This window comes from Mustela putorius, unplaced genomic scaffold, assembly GCF_011764305.1.
Source record: "Mustela putorius furo isolate JIRA1106 unplaced genomic scaffold, ASM1176430v1.1 tig00003845_pilon_pilon_pilon, whole genome shotgun sequence".
In the NCBI taxonomy this organism is placed as follows: domain Eukaryota; kingdom Metazoa; phylum Chordata; class Mammalia; order Carnivora; family Mustelidae; genus Mustela; species Mustela putorius.
Window position 1 is genome coordinate 55,941,725 of NW_025421998.1, and position 22,819 is coordinate 55,964,543.

Below are 22,819 nucleotides of genomic sequence, written 5' to 3' on the forward strand. Positions count from 1 at the left end.
CTTATCCCTGCTAGTGCTCTTGCTTTCTCTCTCTCTTTCTAAAACTTCCTTTATGTATAAGAAAATTAGCCTTTGGTCTATAATATGATTTGTAAGTATTTTAACCCTGGTTTGTCATTTGTATTTTGACTTTGCTGATTTTTGACAAGAAATTAAATTTTTAAATGCAGTTAATTTTATTGGGCCTTTTTTGTTTAGTTTATAGCTTCCAGATTTTGCAGCATAAGTTAGAAAGGTCTTTCCCACTCAGAGATTATAAAAAGTATTCTTTTATATTTTTTCTGAATACTGTTAAAGCCAAGCTTTCAAAAAAAAGAAAAAAAGGTCTTTTTCATTTTAAAAAGTATAACAGATTCCCATTTCTAGTTTTTTTGGCATCTGTGTGGTTCTCTTTTTCCACAGATAACTCTAAGAGTGGCTCGGCAATGTTATTTAGAAGCTTCCTTAGTACTTCAATATATAATTTATCTAATCTAAGAATTTGAACTCCTTTTGTTAACTAGATTTCTGGCAAGTTCTTTACTTATTAGAGAATTCAATTCTAGTTTATTTATACTTATTTCTTCCATCTTTTTATTCAGAACAAATCTCATTCTCTTTGATATAATGGATGCAGAAGCAAAATAGAAATTGACTTTTCTATTTCCTGTCTCATTTCTATTTTCTGCTCAAGTTACTTATTTTTGACTGTTCGTGGGCTTCTCTTGATCTTTCTCTTCCTAAACTCTTTAGAATAGAAGGGGATGACTCTGACCACAGCAAAACTTACTTCCCATTTACTTATCTTTTCCAAGAAACATTTAATGAGCAACTACCACATACTTAGCCATATTCAAAGATAGAAACAAAATTTATATTTTCGTCCTTTTGAGGACAAAAGGGAAGGTTTTACACATAATAATAATAGTATTAGATATAACAAAATAAATGATAGTATTTTTCACTTTAGTTATAGCCCACAACTTGTTAAATTTTTTCTTTCTTTTTTTTTTTTTTTTTTTTTTGGCTTGCAAGCATGGCTGCTGGACTGTGCCTAGAAGAAATACCTAGAAGTCCTGAAAGAACTTTTTCTTCTCTGCAGTTCATTTTTCTAAGGTGCAGTGGTAAATAGGACTCTCGGATCTGGACATAAAAGAAGGCTAGGCCATATTTGTATCAACTCCAATTGTTCTATAAACCCAGTCATAGCATATTCTTTCAACCACTTGTGGCAGGTGGAATATGTTTTTATTCTCATAGTGTCTTAAAGGATGCTAGACCCATTCATTCAAATAGCTTATGATTCATCTCTCCTTCTGGACAATTTTCACTATTTCCTTTTGTCCTTTATTTTCTTTTTTGTGGTGTGTGGGTCTTATTAGTTAAATTCAAGTTGGCACTTGCCTCTTAAAATCTACTAAATAAATTATGACTTTAAAGTGACTAGAGGTCCCAACTTCTTTCACAGTATCTTCGAGCTTAAAAATCTACATATTAACAAATATGGACCTGCTTTTGCTTTTTTGGAAAAATTACAGTTAGTCTTGATAGAACCCAACTATATTTTAGAAATTGGCTTTCTGTGTTACATAATTATAGCTGCAGTTTCACTAAAAAGCCTTTTATTTTTTCCCTGAGAACTTCTTATTGTATAGTGAGATTCTTTCCTACTATAGCATCAGTCTGTGTAGTTGGTATGAAAAAACCTTTGGGTGTGTTTGTTTTTATAACATAATTTTGCCCTCCTGCTTGACATCCTCTTTCTGGTAGGTCTGTCCACCTTCCCACGTGTCCTCACCCAATTTGGGAGCAGTAAGGTAGATGAACATAGGAATAGGAACAAAGGGAGCTATATTAGAGTTCTCAGGTCAGTGATCATTTCTGCTCTTTACTTGTCTGAATTGAATTGATATATTACATGACCAGAGGATGTTATAGAAAATATATTGATACAGTACCTGAAAATTGTAAGGTACTCCTTATCTCTTAACTAGAGAAACAGGTGGTCTTTATAGCTCTTACTTTGAGCAGAGGGGTGCAGGTTGAAGGGACAGGTAGTATTCTGAACCACAGGAGTACAAAGTAACTGTAGGGAAGACTCAGTAGAACAGAATGACACATCTGGACTAGAAGAGCATGCTAAGAAGGAACAAATCAACTAGCAGTCAATGAGAGTATATCTCTGAGTTAAATGAATTAGAATAATATATAACAGATACAATAATTAACCACAGTACAATATTTCAGTGGCTGTCTGTATAATGATGAAGTCAAAAAAGCTTTAGTAGGTAAGCATTCAAGCCTTGGTATTAGACTACCTGACTCTGCCACTTAGCAGTAGCGTATATTCAAGCAAATCACTTTATCTTATTTTGCATCAGCATCTATGTTTGCAAGGTGAGGATAACAATACACCTACCTTTGCTTAATACACACTCACACTGCACTGAGAATATAGTTCCTGACACATACCCAAACAGCCCTCAATAAATGTTCAGCTTCTTTATTTCCTTTCTTTCCTTAAACTTTATTCTACTTCCATAAGAGTAATAGAGTGTTGCAAGGTTAACGATGCTAAATTAAATATTTGTTAACAGCAAATATTTGTATTAAAGCAATAAGCAATTCTAGCTTGTTTTATAAGAGTTAATAGCTAGTTATATCCATTATTTTAGGGTTTTTTTCCAATGGTGATAATCATTTTATGGTATGAGTGTCATCATTTTATCCTTATTAGGCTTACATTAAACTTTCAGAAAGTTACAGGTTTACCCATTTCATTCTTCATGGCATTTTCTTTTTTTTTAATAAATTTTTTTTTAAAGATTTTATTTATTTATTTGACAGGCAGAGATCACAAATAGGCAGAGAGGCAGGCAGAGTGAGAGAGAGCGGGGGAAACAGGCTCCCTGCTGAGCAGAGAGCCCGATGTGGGGCTTGATCACAGGACCCTGGGATCATGACCTGCGCCGAAGGCAGAGGCTTTAACTGAGCCATCCACGCGCCCCACTTCATGGCATTTTCTAATCTTAATTTTTTTCATATCTAAATAGTAACTCCTGGGGCGCCTGGGTGGCTCAGTGGGTTAAAGCCTCTGCCTTCGGCTCAGGTCATGATCCCAGGGTCCTGTGATCAAGCCCTACATCGGGCTCTCTGCTCAGCAGGGAGCCTGTTCCCCCCCCCCCTCTCTCTCAGCCTGCCTTTCTGCCTACTGTGGTCTCTGTCTGTCAAATAAATAAATAAAATCTTTTTTAAAAAAATAGTAACTCCTTTCTCTAAATTACATTTGGTCTTTTGACATTTTTCTTTGTTTAATAGCAGTTATAATTTCTTCTGTCATCTCATATGACTTAAATTTTTTTTTTCTTCTGAGGCGTTTCTTAAAAATGTTGCTTAATATATAGCCCCCTCTTTCACTTAAACACTTATTTCAGTCTGGTGAGTCACCTAGAAAAAAATACTTAAGTGAAAAAAATTGCATTTTAAAAATCATGTGTTTGTCTTGAAGGATCCACTCTATGGTAGATATAACAGCTAAAGTATTATAGGTACAGATAAAGTTTAATTGATACTGTTACTACTTGAAACTTGGGTTTTTCCTGAGCACTTACCAACGTGGATCTTAAAATACTAAATACAAGATTTGTCATCTTACATAGTTTCATTTATACATTAAGTCTTAACAGTTATGCTTTGCCTGCCTTCAAAATCAGACAGCAACCATTCATCAAAAAACAAAGAACACTTAAAAAAGGGAGACTGCTTAATGTTCATTTTTAGTTTGAATTTAAAACTGTTTTATTCCAACTATTTGAGGCTAAATAGGGCTACTTGTTTCCTGTAACAGTGTGATTCATGGTCCATTTTCCATGGAAGAGATGGTGAGATTAAGAAAAAAAAAAAGTGGCTTAAGATAAAGAGACACAAGGTGATCACTCCCCTAATGAAATCAAACAGTCCTTCAAAGTCCAGTTCAAGAGCCTGACTTTCCTAAATTGACTTATTTTGCTGATTTTCAAATATTGGGAAATGGTAGTTTTAGGATTTGGTGCTCCCCAAATGATTTTTATTATTTTTTAATGGCAGTCCATGTAATGATTACATTTCCTTTTTTTAAAATTTTTATTATGCATAATCATTTATTTTCATGAATCACAAGCAGTATCCTCTAGAGTTTGAGCCTAGACCAGTCATTAGGAAAGTCATTAGGAAATTCTATTGGGTAGGGAATTTTTTTTTCTTTTCAGTTGTTATCTGACTATAGTTTTTTCATGGTTAAGTTATTAAAACAAGTTTTCCTTGACTTTCAGAATAGGGATACAAGCTAAGATTTATTATATTTCTTGATAACATTTACTACAAAATCTACATATTGTCCTTGATTGAAATATTACATTTGGTTTCAATGAATCAAACTTTCAAGTAGTATCTTTTTAAGTCTTCTTTATGAAAAGAAGAAAACCATGGTCTGGAGCAAAACTGTGCTGTGACTTTAATTATACTGTATCTTTTCAGGCTCATGAGAGGCTAGAAGACTCAAAACTAGAAGCTGTCAGTGATAATAACTTAGAATTAGTCAATGAAATTCTTGAAGATATCACTCCCTTAATGAATGCAGATGAAAATGTGGCAGAGCTGGTTGGAATCCTCAAAGAGCCTCACTTCCAGGTAAATTTTGTGTATTATTCTTCTCAAGTGCACTTTATTCCCAAAGTATTCTCTTTTAGTAGTTAAATTCCAGTTTATGGTGATTTATTTAAGATTATTTATTATTAAGTAATATTTAAGATTATTTAAGATTATTTAGCGTTTGTAAATATGTAAGTTCCAACTTAAGTATTTTAATATCCTGAAATACTGAGGATATCAAATCAGATACACCCACAACTAATAACACACTACATAAATGTATAGCAGAAATATATCAGAATGGATTTTCCATTGTGTAATTAAAACCAGCCTTGATTCACCACCAGACCACATGCTGGAGACATTTTTCTTACTGTGATAATAGGTTTTCCTTCCTCACTACCACTGTTTCACAGCCTTTCTTATGAAAGCTATTGCAGTATTGCTTCTGAGACTGAGATGCAATCAATGAATTTAGAATAAAACAAAAGAGAACTGTGTGAGGATAGAAACTAATCCATAACATTTCCTCCATAGCTGCAAAAAAAAAAAAAAGTGCAATTTAAGCTTTGGTCTGTCAGTGAAAAATAAACCTGTTTAACAAAGAGTCAGTTTTAGAAGAGAGAGTGGAGGGGAGTGGGGGAGAGATTTCCTATTAACCTGTGATTAAGTGTGGCATTGGGACAGTATTAGAAAAATAGACCAATGGAAGAGAATAAAAAACGCAGAAGTACATATACATGTATATGACAATTTGATTTATGATAGAGATACTACATTTTAGGGGAGAAAGAATGGACTGTTCTGTAAGTGATGCTGGGATGGAAGAATATAAAGTGCTTTTCACTATAAATCTTAGCATTGAAAATGAAATGGCAACTCCTCTCTGGGTTTTTTCAAGGACTTTCTGTGACTCTTCAACAACGTGACTGTAAAATACAAAGGTTTCTAGTGAGTTGGTTGCTCCATGAATCAGTATCTCAACATACAAAATAATGGACATGTATCAGAGACATCCTATATGCTTGTGCCAGTTGATGAAGGCCTTCTAGGGCACAGTAAGCCATTTGAACTTTACCCCGAGGACAGTGGGAAACCATGAGAGGGGAGAGTAGGAGGTATTACACAGGGAGAGGGGGCTGATTGTGGAGCAAGATGGTTAAGCACTAAAACAAAAAACTGACAGCAGTGTTGAGAGTAGAAAATGTGAAGATTTTCAGGTTTAAGTAGTAAAATCAACAGGACTTGGTGATTGGTTATGTGTGATCATTGCAGAAGAGAGATTTGGGAAGTTGATAAGGGTAAGGTTTCTAACAAATAATTGATGGCACTCACTGAGATAAGGAATACTCTAGAAGAAATTGACATGTTAATGTTAGGTAACCAGCCTTGTTAAGTTTGTGATACTTCAGAAGAATCTGATAGAGCTTTCAGACATGCTGTGTATCTTTAATAAATATATAAAATCTAATAAGTATATAAATTTATATAAAGTTTCATAAATATAATTAGAAAATACTGGCAAGCAAAAATTTAAAAATTAAGATATTGCATTCTTATTACCCAGATCTATTGTACTATCCTAGTACCCATACTTTTTCTATGCATAAATGTACATATCTTTTTCTTTCCTGATTGAGATCCTTTTGTACAAGCTATTTTGTAACTTACCCTTATTTTCAGTCACTGATTTCCACTTGGCCATTTCAGTGGATCTCCATCTCATGTAATACACATACTATATTCAAACATCTCCATTTGACACCAAAATATTCTTTATAGCTGTTTTGTACTATGGGTTTCCAACCTAGATTCATGTGTGGCATTTGGATGGACCATCCTTTCTCCCTTGATTATGATATTGACCTATTAAGAGACGAGACCATTGCCCTAAAGAATGTCCCACTCCCTGGATAATCTGGTGGTCTCTTCGCTTTGTTGTTTAGTTACCCCCTCTATTTCCTGTGAACAGAAGTTCTATCTAAAAGGATGATTCAGGTTAACTATTTGGAACTAGAATGCATCATTAGTGACGTAATGTTAATATGAATTAAAGTACATCAGAAGATATGTGACACCTGGTTAGCCCACCAGTATCGTTGCTGAGATTAGTCCCTTGATTAAGGGCATAGACAATCTAATCCCTTCTTTGAAATACTTTTGACTAGGACATAATCTAGTGTGTTATTATTCTAGCATACAGATGCTGTTTCCTGTTTAATCATTTATCTACTTATGAACACAAATTAATCCTTGCCTGAATCAGTATTTTCTTTAGAGCCTTCAAAATGACATTTTCCAGGTTCTCTCATTCTACGTTTTGTAGCTGCTGTTCTTATATAAAGTAGAGCTTTTCCTCATCAACTGAACTATTTAGTTACCCCGTAATGCATTTCAGACTGAAAAATCAGGGAAATGTCTGATCCTTCCCTTTACCAGTTTTTAAAGAATTGTTTAAAATAGCAGTCTTAAATGGCAACAGATGAATTTTTCAGTCCTTCTGTTTTTTTAAATAGCATTGTGCAATTACAGATCTTTCATTAATTTAGTATGTCTCAATCCTCTACCATGTTTACTCTTTGATTTTCAAATTTTCATGACTGACTGGTTGTAGAAAGATTTTTAGTCTATGAATCTGAAGCTCATGAGAGTTCTGGAAGTTATCAGCATCTAAGTAGTGGTTCAAGTCACAGGAGTATAATTCTGGCTAAGAAGGCATAGGTTGGAAGCTAAGCAACCCAGGTTAGAGATTTTAGCAACGTCTAGCATTTATAGGAATAATCCTTACACGTGGACTTGTGATTTTTTTTCTTTTTGAAATTTTCTTTAGTCTCTTACGACATGAAATGACCAGAAATTACACATATCCTGATTGTTTCTGTTCTAATTTGTTGACATTTTCTCCCTTCTTTCTATTTTGATTTGTTTTTGAGCTCCATCCACTCAAAAATTTTTTTTAATTTTATTGTTTATTGTTGAGCATACACAATTATAGTGTAAGTGAAAAACTAAAATATATTTAAAAATTATAAGAAATCCCTAGAAAGTAGATCGAAGTCATCTATGATGGTAGCACGTACATCATAAATGTAGGACGTAAAATTATATTCAGGACCATTACTAGGTCATTAGAGTTTTTTTCCTCTTAAAACATATGTTTTATAAACTAAAGCCTTTGTCAGTAATATAAATCTCTCATCACTGATATAAGATGCTGTAAATATTTATCCATTTTTTTCTATTGGATATCTTTTTAGCAGGCTTTTATATGTGTAAAAAATACATGGTATTACTAACATAAAAATCTTAAAGTAAAAATTAGGGTCTGTGCCATTTGAATTTGGTTTTTTGTTTGTTTGTTTGTTTTAAAGATTGTATTTATTTATCTGAAAGGGAAAGCAAGAAAGCACAAGTAGGCACAATAGCAGGTAGAGGGAGTGGGAGAAGCAGGCTCCCTGCTGAGCAGGCCTGATGCAGGGCTCTATCCCAGGACCCTGAAATCATGACCTAAGCAGAAGGCAGACACTTAACCACTGAGTCATCCAAGTGCCCCTGTACCATTTGAATTTGTATGATACCTAATAAATAGGGATTGATGATAAATAGGAAATGTGATAATGTTGATGACAAAGGTGGCAGTGAATTCCAGTGCCTTCAGTGTACCACACTTGGAAATCTAGGTTCAATTTCCACTGAACTTGTCACTTTTTTTAAGAAGTCATAAAACTCTATCAGGAGTCTTCAACTCTTTTAAAACAAGAAATACAATATTTATGTTAATGTACTGTATATATATTTCTTTAAAAGATTCTGGTGCATTTGGTTTACCTCATATTTTAAGAATTTAATAATGTATGCCTTGGAAGGTTTTAGTACTCCACTGGAATAATGGACTATTATTTTTAATAACTTATTCCATCAGTAATTAATAACCACAGGCTTTTTTGAATCCTTACAGTCACTCTTGGAGGCCCATGATATTGTGGCATCAAAATGTTATGATTCACCTCCGTCAAGCCCAGAAATGAATAATTCTTCTATCAATAATCAATTATTACCAGTAGATGCCATTCGTATTCTTGGTATTCACAAAAGAGCTGGGGAGCCATTGGTGAGTAGATAAATCAGTGCCTTTTAAAATCTGAAATCTGACATATTTGTGGCTCAGTCATATCTTTTTTTCTTTTTCATAATTTGTATTATTATAAAAACTTCAATTCATGTTTATTTGTTTTATCAGTGCTTTTTGGCTTGTATAGAAATATACAACTGATGCTCTCTCATCTTAATATAGCATATAAAATTAAGCCAAAATAAAATGTTTAGCTGAAATAGAGGCCTGAAGAAGCTGGCTAATGGGCAGTAGAAATTATAAGATACAACTACCCCATTTCTTCCTATACCCTTTGAAGAAATGAACTCAAGTTGCTTGCTAATGATAGTATCAAAACACAAAAGAAAGTTATTAAAAATTGAAGGCATGGTAGGAGTCTGTAAGTAGTGAAGTTTTCTATTCCATGCAAAAATTATTATCTCTGGGTCCTGACTATCAGAAAATATGATAAGCTTAGAACAAGGTCATCAGAATGCATAAATACTTTTTCTCCTCCTTTGAGCTTTTTATCCTGTGGAATGCAGTTCCCTGAAAGTCCTGTTTTTATGAGGTCATTTATATCATCACAGTTGCCTGTGGTTTAATGAGATTAAAATATTGAAGACAGGAGAGAACAGGGGAAAGTAGGAACAATTAACTCACCTACTTTTAGAATGATTTTCTTACATATACATATTAATGAATATTTAAGATTTCTTCCTAATAATCTGAAATCATTGATAATTCTGTTATTTCCTTTAGGGTGTAACGTTTCGGGTTGAAAATAATGATCTGGTAATCGCCCGAATCCTTCACGGAGGAATGATAGATCGACAAGGTCTACTTCATGTGGGAGATATCATTAAAGAAGTCAATGGTCATGAAGTTGGAAACAATCCAAAGGAATTACAAGAATTACTGAAAAATATTAGTGGAAGTGTCACCCTAAAAATTTTACCAAGTTATAGAGATACCATAACCCCTCAACAGGTTAGTAATAAAATTCTTGATAATATCAATAATACTTCTATTTCTTTAATCACATTGTTAGTTATAACAGCTATAATTGCCACTTGTTCCTCTTTTGCTAAAGAAAATAGGAAAAAACTATGATTTAAGTGTTCTGAATTGCCCTATATTTTCATGGGTGAATTTTTGAATTTTTAAAACAATTAGCACTGTCTTATTAGGAAGGAATAACAAAATGTCTTTGTGAATACTATGAACCTTAGCATTACAGTAACCTACAGCTGGTATCTGAAAAATCATAAAGCCTTTTAGTCCTTAACCTAGCAGACACTTTTGGCACCTGTTATGTTCCAGGAATTATATTAGACCCTGTGAGAGGATAAGAATATAGCTCTGAATACCTCTTATTTAGTGTTCATGTGATGGGCTGGATGGGGAATGAGGTCAGAAAGGGAGGATAGGTATATAGATTGAGAAAAATCTTGAATACCTGGATTGTACTCATTTGGTCTGATTTTTGTAACTAATTTTTAGGTAGATTATTGAACAGGGTAATGTTCTAATGACAGCAATTATCTAGTTTGATCTTGTTGAATGAATTTCCAAAAGGAGAGAAGTGATATCCTTTAACCAGGAAGCAGAATTTTGGAGGTGTGAGGTGATTTCTGAGAGACAACTCTAAAAGAAGGTTAACACTGTTTGGATTCAAATGCTACCACTTACTAGCTTAGCCTCTCTGTGCTTCATTGTCTCATGTATATAGTTAAGGATAATATTTCTTTTCTCAGAAGGTGTTACAAGGATTAAATGACTTAATTCACGTAAAGCTCTCTTAGCAGCACCTGGCATATAGCACTCAAAAAGTAGCTGCTACTGTTGTTATGGTGGTGATGAGGTAGTATTTCTTTCTTTACAATAGAATTGTAAATATTAAAAACATACACATATATATACAAATATATAGTGAAATATTATTCAGCCACAAAAAAAGAAAGAAATCTTGCCATTTGCAATGGCATGGATGGAGTTAGAGAGTATAATGCTAAGTGAAGTAAGTCAGTCAGAGTAAGACAAATGCCACATGATTTCACTCATATATGGAATAGAATTTACAATAGAATTGTAAAGAAAGAAATGTAATAAAGTAATTGCAGAGAAGGATTTGGCAATGATGGTGGGAGTGTTGGAACTGAGGAGAGGGTTTAAAAGACCTATATAATGTAGAAATGGGAGAAAGGAATGTTTTAGATTGATGCCTTTAATTCAACTTCGTTTCACAAATTTATCATTTCATGGGTAAGTGAAATTATAAGTTTCTACATAAGATACTGCCAGTGATCTTTCAGTATGAGAAGTTAAAAGTCTAGTTTTTATATTTCTATACAATTCTTTGAAATAACGTATGTTGAATACTTCTTTTACATTATTTTTTGAAGGACAGGAAAAAATATATACATTTAAGTTTTTATTTTAATCACCTGGTGCTCAACATGATAAGTGTACACTTTAATCCCCATCACCTGTTTCACTCATCTCCCTACCCATCTCCCCTCTGGTAACCATCACTGTTCTCTATATTTGAGTCTGTTTCTTGGTTTCTCTCTCTTTTTCCCTTTGCTTGTTTGTTTTGTTTCTTAAATTCCATATATGAGTGAAATCATGTGGCATTTGTCTTACTCTGACTGACTTACTTCACTTAGCATTATACTCTCTAACTCCATCCATGCCATTGCAAATGGCAAGATTTCTTTCTTTTTTTGTGGCTGAATAATATTTCACTATATATTTGTATATATATGTGTATGTTTTTAATATTTATATGTGTGTATATATATCCACATACATACATACCACATCTTCTTTATCCATTCATCAATCAGTGGACACTTGGGCTGCTTCCATATCTTGGCTATTGTGAATAATCCTGCTGTAAACATAGAGGTGCCTATATTCTTTGCATTGATGTTTTTGTATTCTTTGGGTAAATATCCAGTAGTGCAATTGCTGTATCATAGAGTAGTTCTATTTTTAACTTTTTGAGAAACTGCCATACTGTTTTCCACAGTGGATACACCAGTTTGCGTTCCTACCAACGGTGCAAGAGGATTCCTTTTTTTCCCACATCCTCATCAACACTTGTTACTTGTGTTTTTGATTTTAGCTGTTCTGACAGATGTAAGGTGCTATTTCATTATAGTTTTGATTTGCATTTCCCTGATGATGAATGATATAGAGGATTTTTTCATGTGTCTTCTGCTGATCTCTATGTTTTCTTTGGAGAAACGTCTGTTCATTTTTTTAAATTGGATTATTTGGTTTTGGGGTGCCGAGTTTTGTAAGTTCTTTATGTAGTTTGAATACTAACCCTTTATTGGATATGCTATTTGCAGAATATCTTCTCACATTCCGTAGGTTGCCTTTTAGTTGTATTGATGGTTTCCTTTGCTGTGCAGAAGCTTTTTATTTTGATGGAGTCCCAATAGTTTGCTTTTGTTTTCCTTGCCTTAGGGAACCTATCTAGAAAAAAGTTGTTATGACCAGTGTCATGTGCTCTTTTCTAGGATGTTTATGGTTTCCTGTCTCACATTTAGGTCTTTAATCCATTTTAAGTTTATTTTTTGTGTACGGTATAAGAAAGTGGTCCAGTTTTCCCAACACCATTTGTTGAAGAGACTGTCTTTTTCCTGTTGGATAGTCTTCCTGGTTTGTTAAAGATTAATAGACCACATAATTGTGGATTTCTTTCAGGATTTTCTATCCTGTCCTATTTATCTCTGCATCTGTTTTTGTGCCAGTACCATACCGCTTTGATTACTACACCTTTGTAATATATCATGAAGTCTGGAATTGTGATACATTCAGCTTTGCTTTCCTCTTTCAAGATAAATTTGCCTATTCAGGGTCTTTTATGGTTCCATAAAAATTTTTGGATTGATTGTTTTAGCTCTGTGAAAAGTACTGGTGGTATTTTGATAGGGATCGCTTTAAATGTGTAGATTGCTTTGGGTAGTATCGATATTTTGACAATGTTTGTTCTTCCAAGATGGGATAGGGAGGGAGACAAACCGCAAGAGACTCTTAATGTCACAAAACAAACTGAGGGTGGCCGGGGGGAGGGAGGTAGGGAGAAGGTAGTGGGGTTATGGACATTGGGGAGGGTATGTGATATGGTGAGTTCTGTGAAGTGTGTAAACCTGGCGATTCACAGACCTGTACCCCAGGGGCTAATAATACATTATATGCTTATAAAAAATAAAATAATAACAATGTTTGTTCTTCCAATTCATGAGCATGGAATGTCCTTCTATTTCTTTATATCATGCTTAATTTCTTTCATCATTGTTTTATGGTTTTCAGAATTCTCTGGCTTGGTTTATTCCTAGGTATCTTATTAATTTTGGTGCAGTTGTACATGGAATTGTTCTCTTAATTTCTCTTTCTGTTGCTTCATTATTGGTGTGTAGAACTGCAGCAGATTTATGTAGGTTGATTTTGTATCCTGTGACTCTTCTGAATTTGTTAATCAGTTCCTGCAGGTTTTTGTTGGAGTCTTTTGGATTTTCTTTATGTAGTATCATGTCATCTGCAGAATGAAAGTTTGACTTCTTCCTTGGTGATTTAACACCTTTTATTTCTTTTTGTTGTCCGATTGCTATGGGTAGGTTTTCCAGTACTATGTTGAATAAAGGTGCTGAGTTTTGTTCCTGACCCTAGGGGAAATCCTTGTTTTGATCCTTGTTTTGTTCCTGACCCTAGGGGAAAGGCTCTCAGTTTGTCTCCAATGAAAATTATATTAGCTGTGGTTTTTCATTAATGGCCTTTTATTTTGTTGAGGTATGTTCCTTCCAAACCTGTTTTGTTGAGGATTTTTATCATGAATTGATGTTATACTTGGTTAAGTGTTTTTTTCAGTGTCTGTTGAAATGTTCATGTGGCTCTTATCCTTTCTTATTGATACAATGTGTCATGTTTACTGATTTGTGAATATTGAACTACTTTTGCAATCAGTGTCTTTTGAAATGATCATGTGGCTCTTATCCTTTCTTATTGATACGATGTGTCATGTTGACTGATTTGTGAATGTTGAACTACATTTGCAGCCCAGGAATAAATCTCACTTGGTCGTGCTGTATAATTTTACTAATGTATTGTTAGGTTTGATTTGCTAGTATTTTGATGAGAATATTTGCATTTATGTTCATGAGAGATCTTTTCTCTTTTTGTGATGTCTAATTTTGGTGTCAGGGAAATGCTGGCATTATAGAATGAATTTGGAAGTTTTCCTTCCTTTTCACTTTTTTGGAATAGTTTGAGAAGAATAGATACTAACTCTTTTTTCAGTGTTTGGCAGAATTTGCTTGTGAAACCATCTGGTCTTGGACTTTTGTTTGTTGGGAGTTTTTAAATTATTGATTCAGTTTTGTTGCTATTTCTTCCTGCTTCAGTTTTGGTCAGTTAATATGTTTCTAGGAATTAATCCACTTCTGAGTTGTTCAGTTTGTCAGCATGTAATTTTTCTTAATATTCTCTTGTAATTATATTTTTTGGAGGTTTATTGTTATTTCTTCTCTTTCATTTTGATTTTATTTGGTTTCTTTCTCAATAAGTCTGGCTGGGGGGCTATCAGTTTTATTGACTTTTGTTTTGCTTTGTTTTGTTTTGTTTTGTTTTGTTTTTAAGAGCTAGTTCCTCACTTCATTGATTTAGTGATTTTATTAGTTTCTCTATCATTTATTTTTGCTCTAATCATTATTTTCTTCCTTTTTCTGGTTTTAGGTTTTGTTTGTTGTTCTTTTTCTAGTTCCTTTAGCTGTAAGGATTTGAGGGTTTTTTCCTTGAGGTAGGCCTATATTGCTCTAAACTTACCTCTTTGAAATGCTTTTGCTGCATCCTAAAGGTTTTGTACATTATAATTTCATTTTTATTTGTTTCCATGTATTTTTAAATTTCTTTGATTTCCTGGTTGATCTATTCATTGTATCACATTATTTAACCTCTGTGTATTTATAGTCTTTCCAGGTTTTTTCTTCTGGTTGACTTCTGGTTTTATAATGGTATAGTCAGAAAAGATGTATGGTAGACTTTGATCTTTTTGAATTTGTTGAGGCTTGTTTTGTGGTCTAATATGTGATTGGTTCTGGTGAATATTCCCTGTACACTTGAATAGAATGTGTATTGTGGTATTTTAGGAATTTTAGAAAATTTAGGAATTTTCTGAATATATCTGTTAAATCCATCTGGTCCATTGTGTCTCAAAGCCACTGTTTCTTGTTGAGTTTCTGTTTTCAGATGAGCCTTCCATTGATGTAAGTGGTGTGTTAAAGGCCCCTACTATTATTGTATTACTATCAATTACTTCCTTTATGTTTGTTATTAACTTTTTTATGTATTTGGGACCTCCCATGTTGGGTGAATAAATACTTCATATTGTTTTATCTTTATGTTGAATTTTCTCTCTTGTATCACTATATTGTGCCCTTCTTTGTCTCTTGTTATAGTTTTTGTTTTAAAGTCTTTTGTCCAACATAAATATTGCTACTGTGACTTTCTTCTGACATCCATTTGCATGATAAATGTTTCTCTAGCCCCTCAGTTTCAATTGGCAGGTGTTTTTATGTCTAAAATAACTCTTATAGGCAACATTTAGATGGGTTTTGTTTCTTTATCCATTCTGTCACCATATATCTTTTGATTGGAGTATTTAGGCCTTTTGCATGTTAAGTAATTCATTGATAGATATTATTTATTGCCATTTTATGGTTGTTTCTGAACATTTTCTCTGATGCTTTCTTGTCTTTCTGTCTTTCATGGTTTGCTGGTTGTCTTGATATATTTGGATTTCTTTCTCTTTATTCTTTGTATATTTAGTAGTGGTTTTTGATTTGTGGTTACTCTTAGGTTTGTATAGAATATCTGCATATAGCGGTCTATATTAAATTCATAATTGTTTATGTTTGAATCCATTCTTTACTTTTCTCCTACCCGTGTTTTAGGTATATAGTGTCATAATTTGCATCTTTCTATTTTGTGAGTTCCTTGACTGGGTTTTCACAGAAATAGTCATTTTTATTGCTTTTGTGATTTCTACCTTCATACTGTCATTTTTGGTCTTTCCACTCAAAAAATTCCCTTTAATTTTTCTTGCAGGGTAGGTTTGGTGGTCACGAACTCCTTTAGTTTTTGTTTGTCTGGGAAAATCTATCTCTCCTTCTATTCTGAATTATAGCCATGCTGCAGGTTTTTCCCATTCAGCACTTTGAATATATCATGACACTCCTTTCTGGCTTGGAAGGTTTCTACTGAAAAATTCGCTGATAGCCTTGTGGGGTTTCCTTCATATGTAACTATCTTCTTTGGTCCCATTGCTCTTTATATTTTTTCTTTATCACTTTATTTTTCCATTTTAATTACAGTGTGTCTTCTTGTGGATCTGCTTTGGTTGATTTTGTTGGGGTTCTCTGTGCCTTCTAGATCTGGATATCTGTTTCCTTTCCTGGACTAGAGAAGTTTTCAGCTATTATTTCTCCTGATAAATTCTCTGCCCCCTTTTCTCTCCTTCTTCTGGGATTCCTATAATATGAATATTATTACATTGATGGAGTCACTGAGTTCCCTAAGTCTATTCTCATTTTGCATAATTCTTTTCTCTTTTTGTTCAGCATAATTACTTTCCATTACTCTGTCTCTAGGTCATTAATTCATTCCTTTGTTTCTTCTGCCTGCTTTTCATTCCATCAGGCATGTTTTTTACTTTGTTTATTGAGTCCTTTATCTCTATCTCTTATCTTTTTTTGAAAATTTTATTCATTTATTTGACAGAGAGAGAGAGACCACAAGGAGGCAGAGAGGCAGGCAGAGAGAGAGGGAGAAGCAGGCTCCCTGCCAAGCAGAGAGCCCAATGCGGAGCTCGATCCCAGGACCCTGAGACCATGACCTGAGCCGAAGGCAGAGGCTTAACCCACTGAGCCACCCAGGCGCCCCTACTCTGTCCCTATCTTAATGATCTCACTGATGTCCTCCACTCTCTCCTCAAGTCCATTGAGTATGCTTGTGATCATTAATTAAAATTCTTTATCAAGCACATTACTTAAATCTGTTTCACTTAGCTCTCCTGCTATGGCTTTGTCTTGTTCTTTCATTTGATACGGATTCCTCTGTCTTCTCATTTTGTGCCTGTTTCTCTGTGTTAGGAACGTTAACTACATCTTTTATTCTTTGAGGGTAATGCCTTTATAAAGAAGAGGGCCTGTAGAATCCCGCAGTGCAGTATCCCCTGTTCCCCAGCTCCAAGAAAAGAATCATGAAAGAAAAGGTATTCGAAATAAGACATTTCACATCACTATTACCTCTAAGACCTCCTGTATTTCTCAAGTGGCACATTTTCATTTGGACTTGAATAGATTGGAAAGGTAGAACTTAAGATTTTTTTAAATTATGTGTTAGCTGTGATAATTAGGAAGATTTTCCCCCCCTGTGGTGTAAACCAGAATTCATACCAGTTTACCAAGGCTATCATGAACTTTTACAGGCAAGGTATTTTCATAATACTGATATGTTACATGTTAGCACTTTGGCTCAAATTCCTTTCTAGATTCTGCACCCAGTGAACTGGTCTGAATAGCATAAGATGCTAGGATCTTTAGCCCTCTCAGGCTTAAATATATTCCCATCCCATGCCTTCTCAAATTCTTTAATTTAGCCTTTAGAACTGGGAGAAAAGATTTAAATGGGCTAGGAGAGGTCATCTAAGCCTGAGGCAGTTCTTAGGCCTATCATAAAAAAAGAAAAGAGATTATAACATGAAGACTTCCAAAGGTGAGTCAAAACATGTCTAAATTGGGTTATTTTTTAATATGAGGAAATTATTACTGATTACTTTGGAATAACAGGCCTAAACAATGCTTGTCCTGGACAAACTATGGTCATTTTCCTAGGAGAAGCTGTGGGGAGGCAAGGGCATTTAACCTCTTCAGCTTTTTCACTGGAAGCTCTATCATATAGTCCTAGTGTGCCTATCTTAACTCCCTCTGGACTGCTAGGAGAGCAGAAGGGAGCCAGGAGCTCTCCCTGCCAGGTGGTGTTTCTCAAAACATGATCAGTAGATATTTTTATCGGAATAATTTAAAGTGCTTATTAAAAATCAAAATTTTTCATGAGATGTAAGAATCTATCATTTTAAATTAGAGACCAACGTAAATTAGAAGTTGTAGCTAATTCTGAGGTTTTTCAACTTACATAATGGTTTAGTTTCCAAAGGCTGTTCATAATTCCATTTGTTCATTAAGGTCAAACTTCTCATCTTTAAGGCCACCATGATGTAGATACCAAAAATATTTTAAGAAAAGAAATTACAGTTCCATATGCATTTGAACATTCTTAACAAAATAATAGCAAATGAAATTTAATAATATATAAAAGGAATAACAGAACATGTTCAAGTTGAATTTTTCCCATGGGTGCTAGGGTGGTTTCATATTGGAAATAAGTGTGAAACCAAACTCATTAACAGATTTAAAAAGAGAAACCTCAGTAAAGAATTTGATGAAATTCAATCCATAGTTATGATTTTAAAAAAGATTAATAAATCAAGAACAGAGGGAGACTCCTTATGCTTATGTAAAAACAAAAACTAAAACTAAAGACAACATTATCCTGAATAGTTGAATATTAGAATCATTCTCTTTAATATCAGGAACTGGACCCTCAGGTAGTCTGCCTAAGACTTAAGTACAACCCCACTCCCCCAGAAAGCCTCATTTCCATTCCAATAAGATCAAAACACCTATCATAAACTGAGAGAAACTTGCCAAACTTCAGGAGTAATTGGTTAAAAAAAAAAAAAAAACTGCCCTGAGAATGGTACATAGAGTAACAGATGATACAACAAATATCTGTTATAGTAAGTGATAAAAATTTTCAATTCTCCTTAAAGAAACTAAGAATAAGCAGTATCTCTGACATTAAAGAGGTAAGTGTATTTGCAAACTAGGGAATGGTTATCTACTTACTTTAACAATCCTAAGCCCAGATGTCTCTGGCAGCAAACACTTTTACCATTACCAGCCATGCTGGGACACAGTCCCTGACAGAAATGCCCCCTGGCTTCTTAGACCAACTTGGTACTGAGAAGCTTAAGGACACTGGCAGAAGCTGAATGGAAAAGCACCACTTGCTCCTGGGGAAAAGGGTGATCTTGTTCAGGGTTTTGATGAGGCCTCCAATAATTAGGCAAATAATTGACTACATTTATTTTTTAAATAATAAAACTTCAATAATTTTGACTGCTTAAAAAATTTTGTTTATGGCAAATATATAGAATGATGAAATACAGAAACCTATCATTTAAATTCTGAGGACCTTGGACTCTGCTGCTTTTTAATTATTGCCTATACACAATATACAGTTAGTTAAGCCAAAGAAGCCACAATATAAAGTTTAAAAGAAGAGTTAATAAAGTCCTTGCCTAGTTACAAAAAGTAAGAACTAGAGAAGGATGTTCAGTAACACCATTGCAATTTAGTATCTTACTGAAGGTTTCATAAGCACAAAAAGACAAATTATTGAAGCAAAAAGTTCAGGAAGGAGAAAATAAATTTACTATTTTCAAATAATATTTTTAGCATAGAATGTACCCAAAACTATAATAGAAATGAGTTTAGCAAGCTATTTGAAACTAAGATTAATATACAGAAGTCAGTTGCATTTCTGTATGTCATCAACAAACATCAAGATATATAAGCAAGACAAACATCATTTACAGTAGAGTCAGAGAATGTCACATTTATGTTTAGAAATAAATCTAACAAAAAGATTCAAGTCCTCTACAAACACACACACACACACTTATACACACTCTGATGAAGATCCTAATGGATACATCATGTTCATGGAGAAGACAATATTGTGGTGTCCTGTTTTCCTCAAATTGATTTTTAGATTCAACAAAATTCCAGTAAGATTTTTCATAGTATTTGATAGGATGAATATCTCACAGTAATGAAAAACAGAAATATAGTAATGGGGCATTCCTAATTTATAGGAATTAAGATACCATCATGGAATTGGCATAAGAGCAGATAGAATGATTAAAGGAATAGAGAGTTCAGATAGGGAGCTAACACATGTACTGTTTTGATAAGATGACATATCTTTCATGGAGAAGAGGAGAGACTATTCAATGAAACTGGTTATTAATGGGGTTAACATGAAGTTGTGTTTCTGTTTCTCTTCACATATACAAATCAAGTTAACAAATGAAGAGATATTAAAAATGACTGTGGATTACCATTTATAACATTCAATTGGCAGAAAGTGTACATGTGACTTTAAGGTATCTCTTTTACACTGCTGGTGGCAGTGTAAATTGATATAACCACATGGGGTGGTGGGCGGAGTTTAGCATTATCAGAGTTGAATGTTCACGTATACTGGAGTCATTTCCTAGAGCAGTTCATAGGTATGTACAGCTAGAAATATGTTAACAAGCATGTAAATTCCAAAAGATTGTATGCTATGATGTGATATAATTTTTTACATTTAAAAAATCTAAATGCATACTTTTAAAGAATGCATATAACTGCACAGTGAAACTATACTAAAGGATACCAAAGAGTTAATGAATACAATGTTCAGGGTAAGGGTTACCTTAGCTGGGGAAGTCAGGGTGATGGAATGGAATGAGAGCAGGAGGACCACTTAAGGTTCTAGCCTCTGTTTTGGGTACAAGTTTATAGCTGTTTATCACATTTTTAAAAGGAATAAAATAAAAATAGGCTTTGCATGAACCAGTGACTTAGTGTGATATAAATTAAGAATTATTATTATTAGTATAATTCTGAATAGTTTAATAGTTTTTTAAAATAAACTCTTTGACAGAAACTTAAATTTGTGGGTCACAGATGGATGTTTACCAAATAGGAGTATGAATTGCCCCTCAAAGCTTTTTTAAACAAATATATTCTAGACTCCCTGCTGATTGAAAATGTGTGTGTGACTGCATTTAATTGAGTAGGCTGAATTCATATACTTTGAAAATCTTTAGAAGAATAACATCCTTTCCACTTGCTCCAATTGCAAATTTGAATAGACCTAAAAATATGTGTTGAGACTGAGGGTGCATAAAGAACACTTGCACTATGTTCAGACAACATATTTCCAAATTTCGAACCACCTTCTGATTTAACATAAAGGTTATGGTAGGGCTATTTCTAAAGCCATTTCATCCATTTGATTTCTTTTCTCTTACTAATTATTATCCTTTAATAGGCCCAGCATAGTCCATTGTAATATTTTATTTTTTCAGTACTTCTAAAAATTTTTTTTCTAAGATTTTATTTATTTGTCAGAGAAAGGGAGAGCGAGCGAGCACAGGCAGACAGAATGGCAGGCAGAGAAAGAGGGAGAAGCAGGCTCCCTGCCGAGCAAGGAGGCTGATGTGGGACATGATCCCAGGACGCTGGGATCATGACCTGAGCCGAAGGCAGCTGCCCAACCAACTGAGCCACCCAGGCGTCCCAGTACTTGTAAAATTTTTATATTTACTTTTAAAAAATACTCGAGAAAAAGCTTATATAAATAGCATACATTTAAAGTGTACAATTTGATAAATGTAGTTATATGTACCTGTGAAACTAACAACATAATCAAGACAACATATATATCTAGCACCTCCAGAATTTTCTTTGTATCCATTTATAATTCTTCCTTCCTTCTCCCTCCCCCCCCCCCTGCATTCCAGGCAAGCACTGCTCTGCTTTCTGTCACTATAGTTTAGTTTACATTTTCCTTATTTTTATATAAATGGAAGCATACAACATGAATCACCTTTGCTGTTTTTTTCTTTTGTTTTGTTTTGTTTTAATCTGTCTTCTTTCAGCATAATTCTTTTAGGATTTATCCATCTTTTTATGTGTATCAGTAGTTGATTCCTTTGTGTTGATGAGTAGTATTTCATTGCTTGGCTATACCATAGTTTGTTTATCCATTAACTGGCTGATGAACATTTTTGTTATTTCCACTTTGGGGCTATTATAAATAAAGATGCTGTGGACATTTACATGTAAGTCCCTTGGGTGAATACCTAGGAACTGAAGGATTGGGTCATGGTAGGTATATGTTGAACTTTCAGAGAAGTGGCTGAACTATTTGCAGAAATGGTTTTACCAGTGTACTTTCACCCCAGCATTTTGAGAGTTTCAATTACTATACATCTTCACCAACATTTGGTATGGTCAGTCCTTACAATTTTAGATACTTATATAGGTATGTAGTGATAACTCAGTATAATATTAATTTGCATTTCCCTGATGACTACTTGAGTATCTTTTCTTGTGTTTATTTGTGTGTGTGTGTGTGCGTGTGTGTGTTTAAGTCTGTTTTGGTGATTGTCTTAAAATCGTAACAATTTTTTATTAAGATTTTTCTTAATTTAGGTTTGAGAGTTCTTTACATATTTTGAATACAACTACTTTTTTTTTTTTAAGATTTTATTTATTTATTTGACAGAGATCACGAGTAGGCAGAGAGAGAGAGAGAGAGGGAAGCAGGCTCGCTGCTGAACAGAGAGCCCAATGTAGGGCTCGATCCTAGGACTCTGGGATCATGACCTGACCCTAAGGCAGAGACAAACTCACTGAGCCACCCAGGCGCCCCTGAATACAACTACTTTGTCAGAATTATGATTTGTAAGGATTTCCTCACAGTGAAAACGCTTGTCTTTTCATTCTGTTAACTGTGTAATACAAAGAGCAGAAGTTCTTAATTTTGATGAAGTCCAATTTTTCCATGTTTATCTTTTACAAATCATGCTTGTATTGTTCTGTGTAAAATATTGTTGCATAACCTAAGGTCATAAAGATTTTCTTTGATATTTTTTCTGAAAGTTGTATAGTTTTATGCTTTATATCTAGCAATAGGATCCATTTAGTGTATGAGTTTTTGTATAGGTTTAAGATATGGACAAATGGGGGTTGGCATATAGATAAACAATTTTCCAGCCCCATTTGTTGAAAAGACTATTTCTTTCATCAAATTTGGAAACATTTTGACTATTACCTCTTCAGATTATTTTTCTGTTCCCATTTCTTCTCTCCTTTGGTGACATCATTTTTGCATATATTAGGCTTCTTGAAATTGTCCCATTTTTCAGTG

General features: G+C 34.0%; 1 protein-coding gene across 4 annotated transcripts in view; it reads left to right on the top strand.

Moving 5' to 3' along the window:
• PALS2 (protein associated with LIN7 2, MAGUK p55 family member) overlaps positions 1–22,819 on the top strand; it is a 108,412-nt gene that overhangs the window by 56,878 nt on the left and 28,715 nt on the right. For all 4 annotated transcript variants that reach the window (XM_045062790.1, XM_045062789.1, XM_004743316.3 and 1 more), the window contains exons 3-5: positions 4,495–4,647; positions 8,567–8,719; positions 9,464–9,691. In XM_045062790.1, coding sequence (XP_044918725.1) covers positions 4,495–4,647; positions 8,567–8,719; positions 9,464–9,691 — 534 coding nt within the window. The remainder of the gene's footprint in view (positions 1–4,494; positions 4,648–8,566; positions 8,720–9,463; positions 9,692–22,819) is intronic.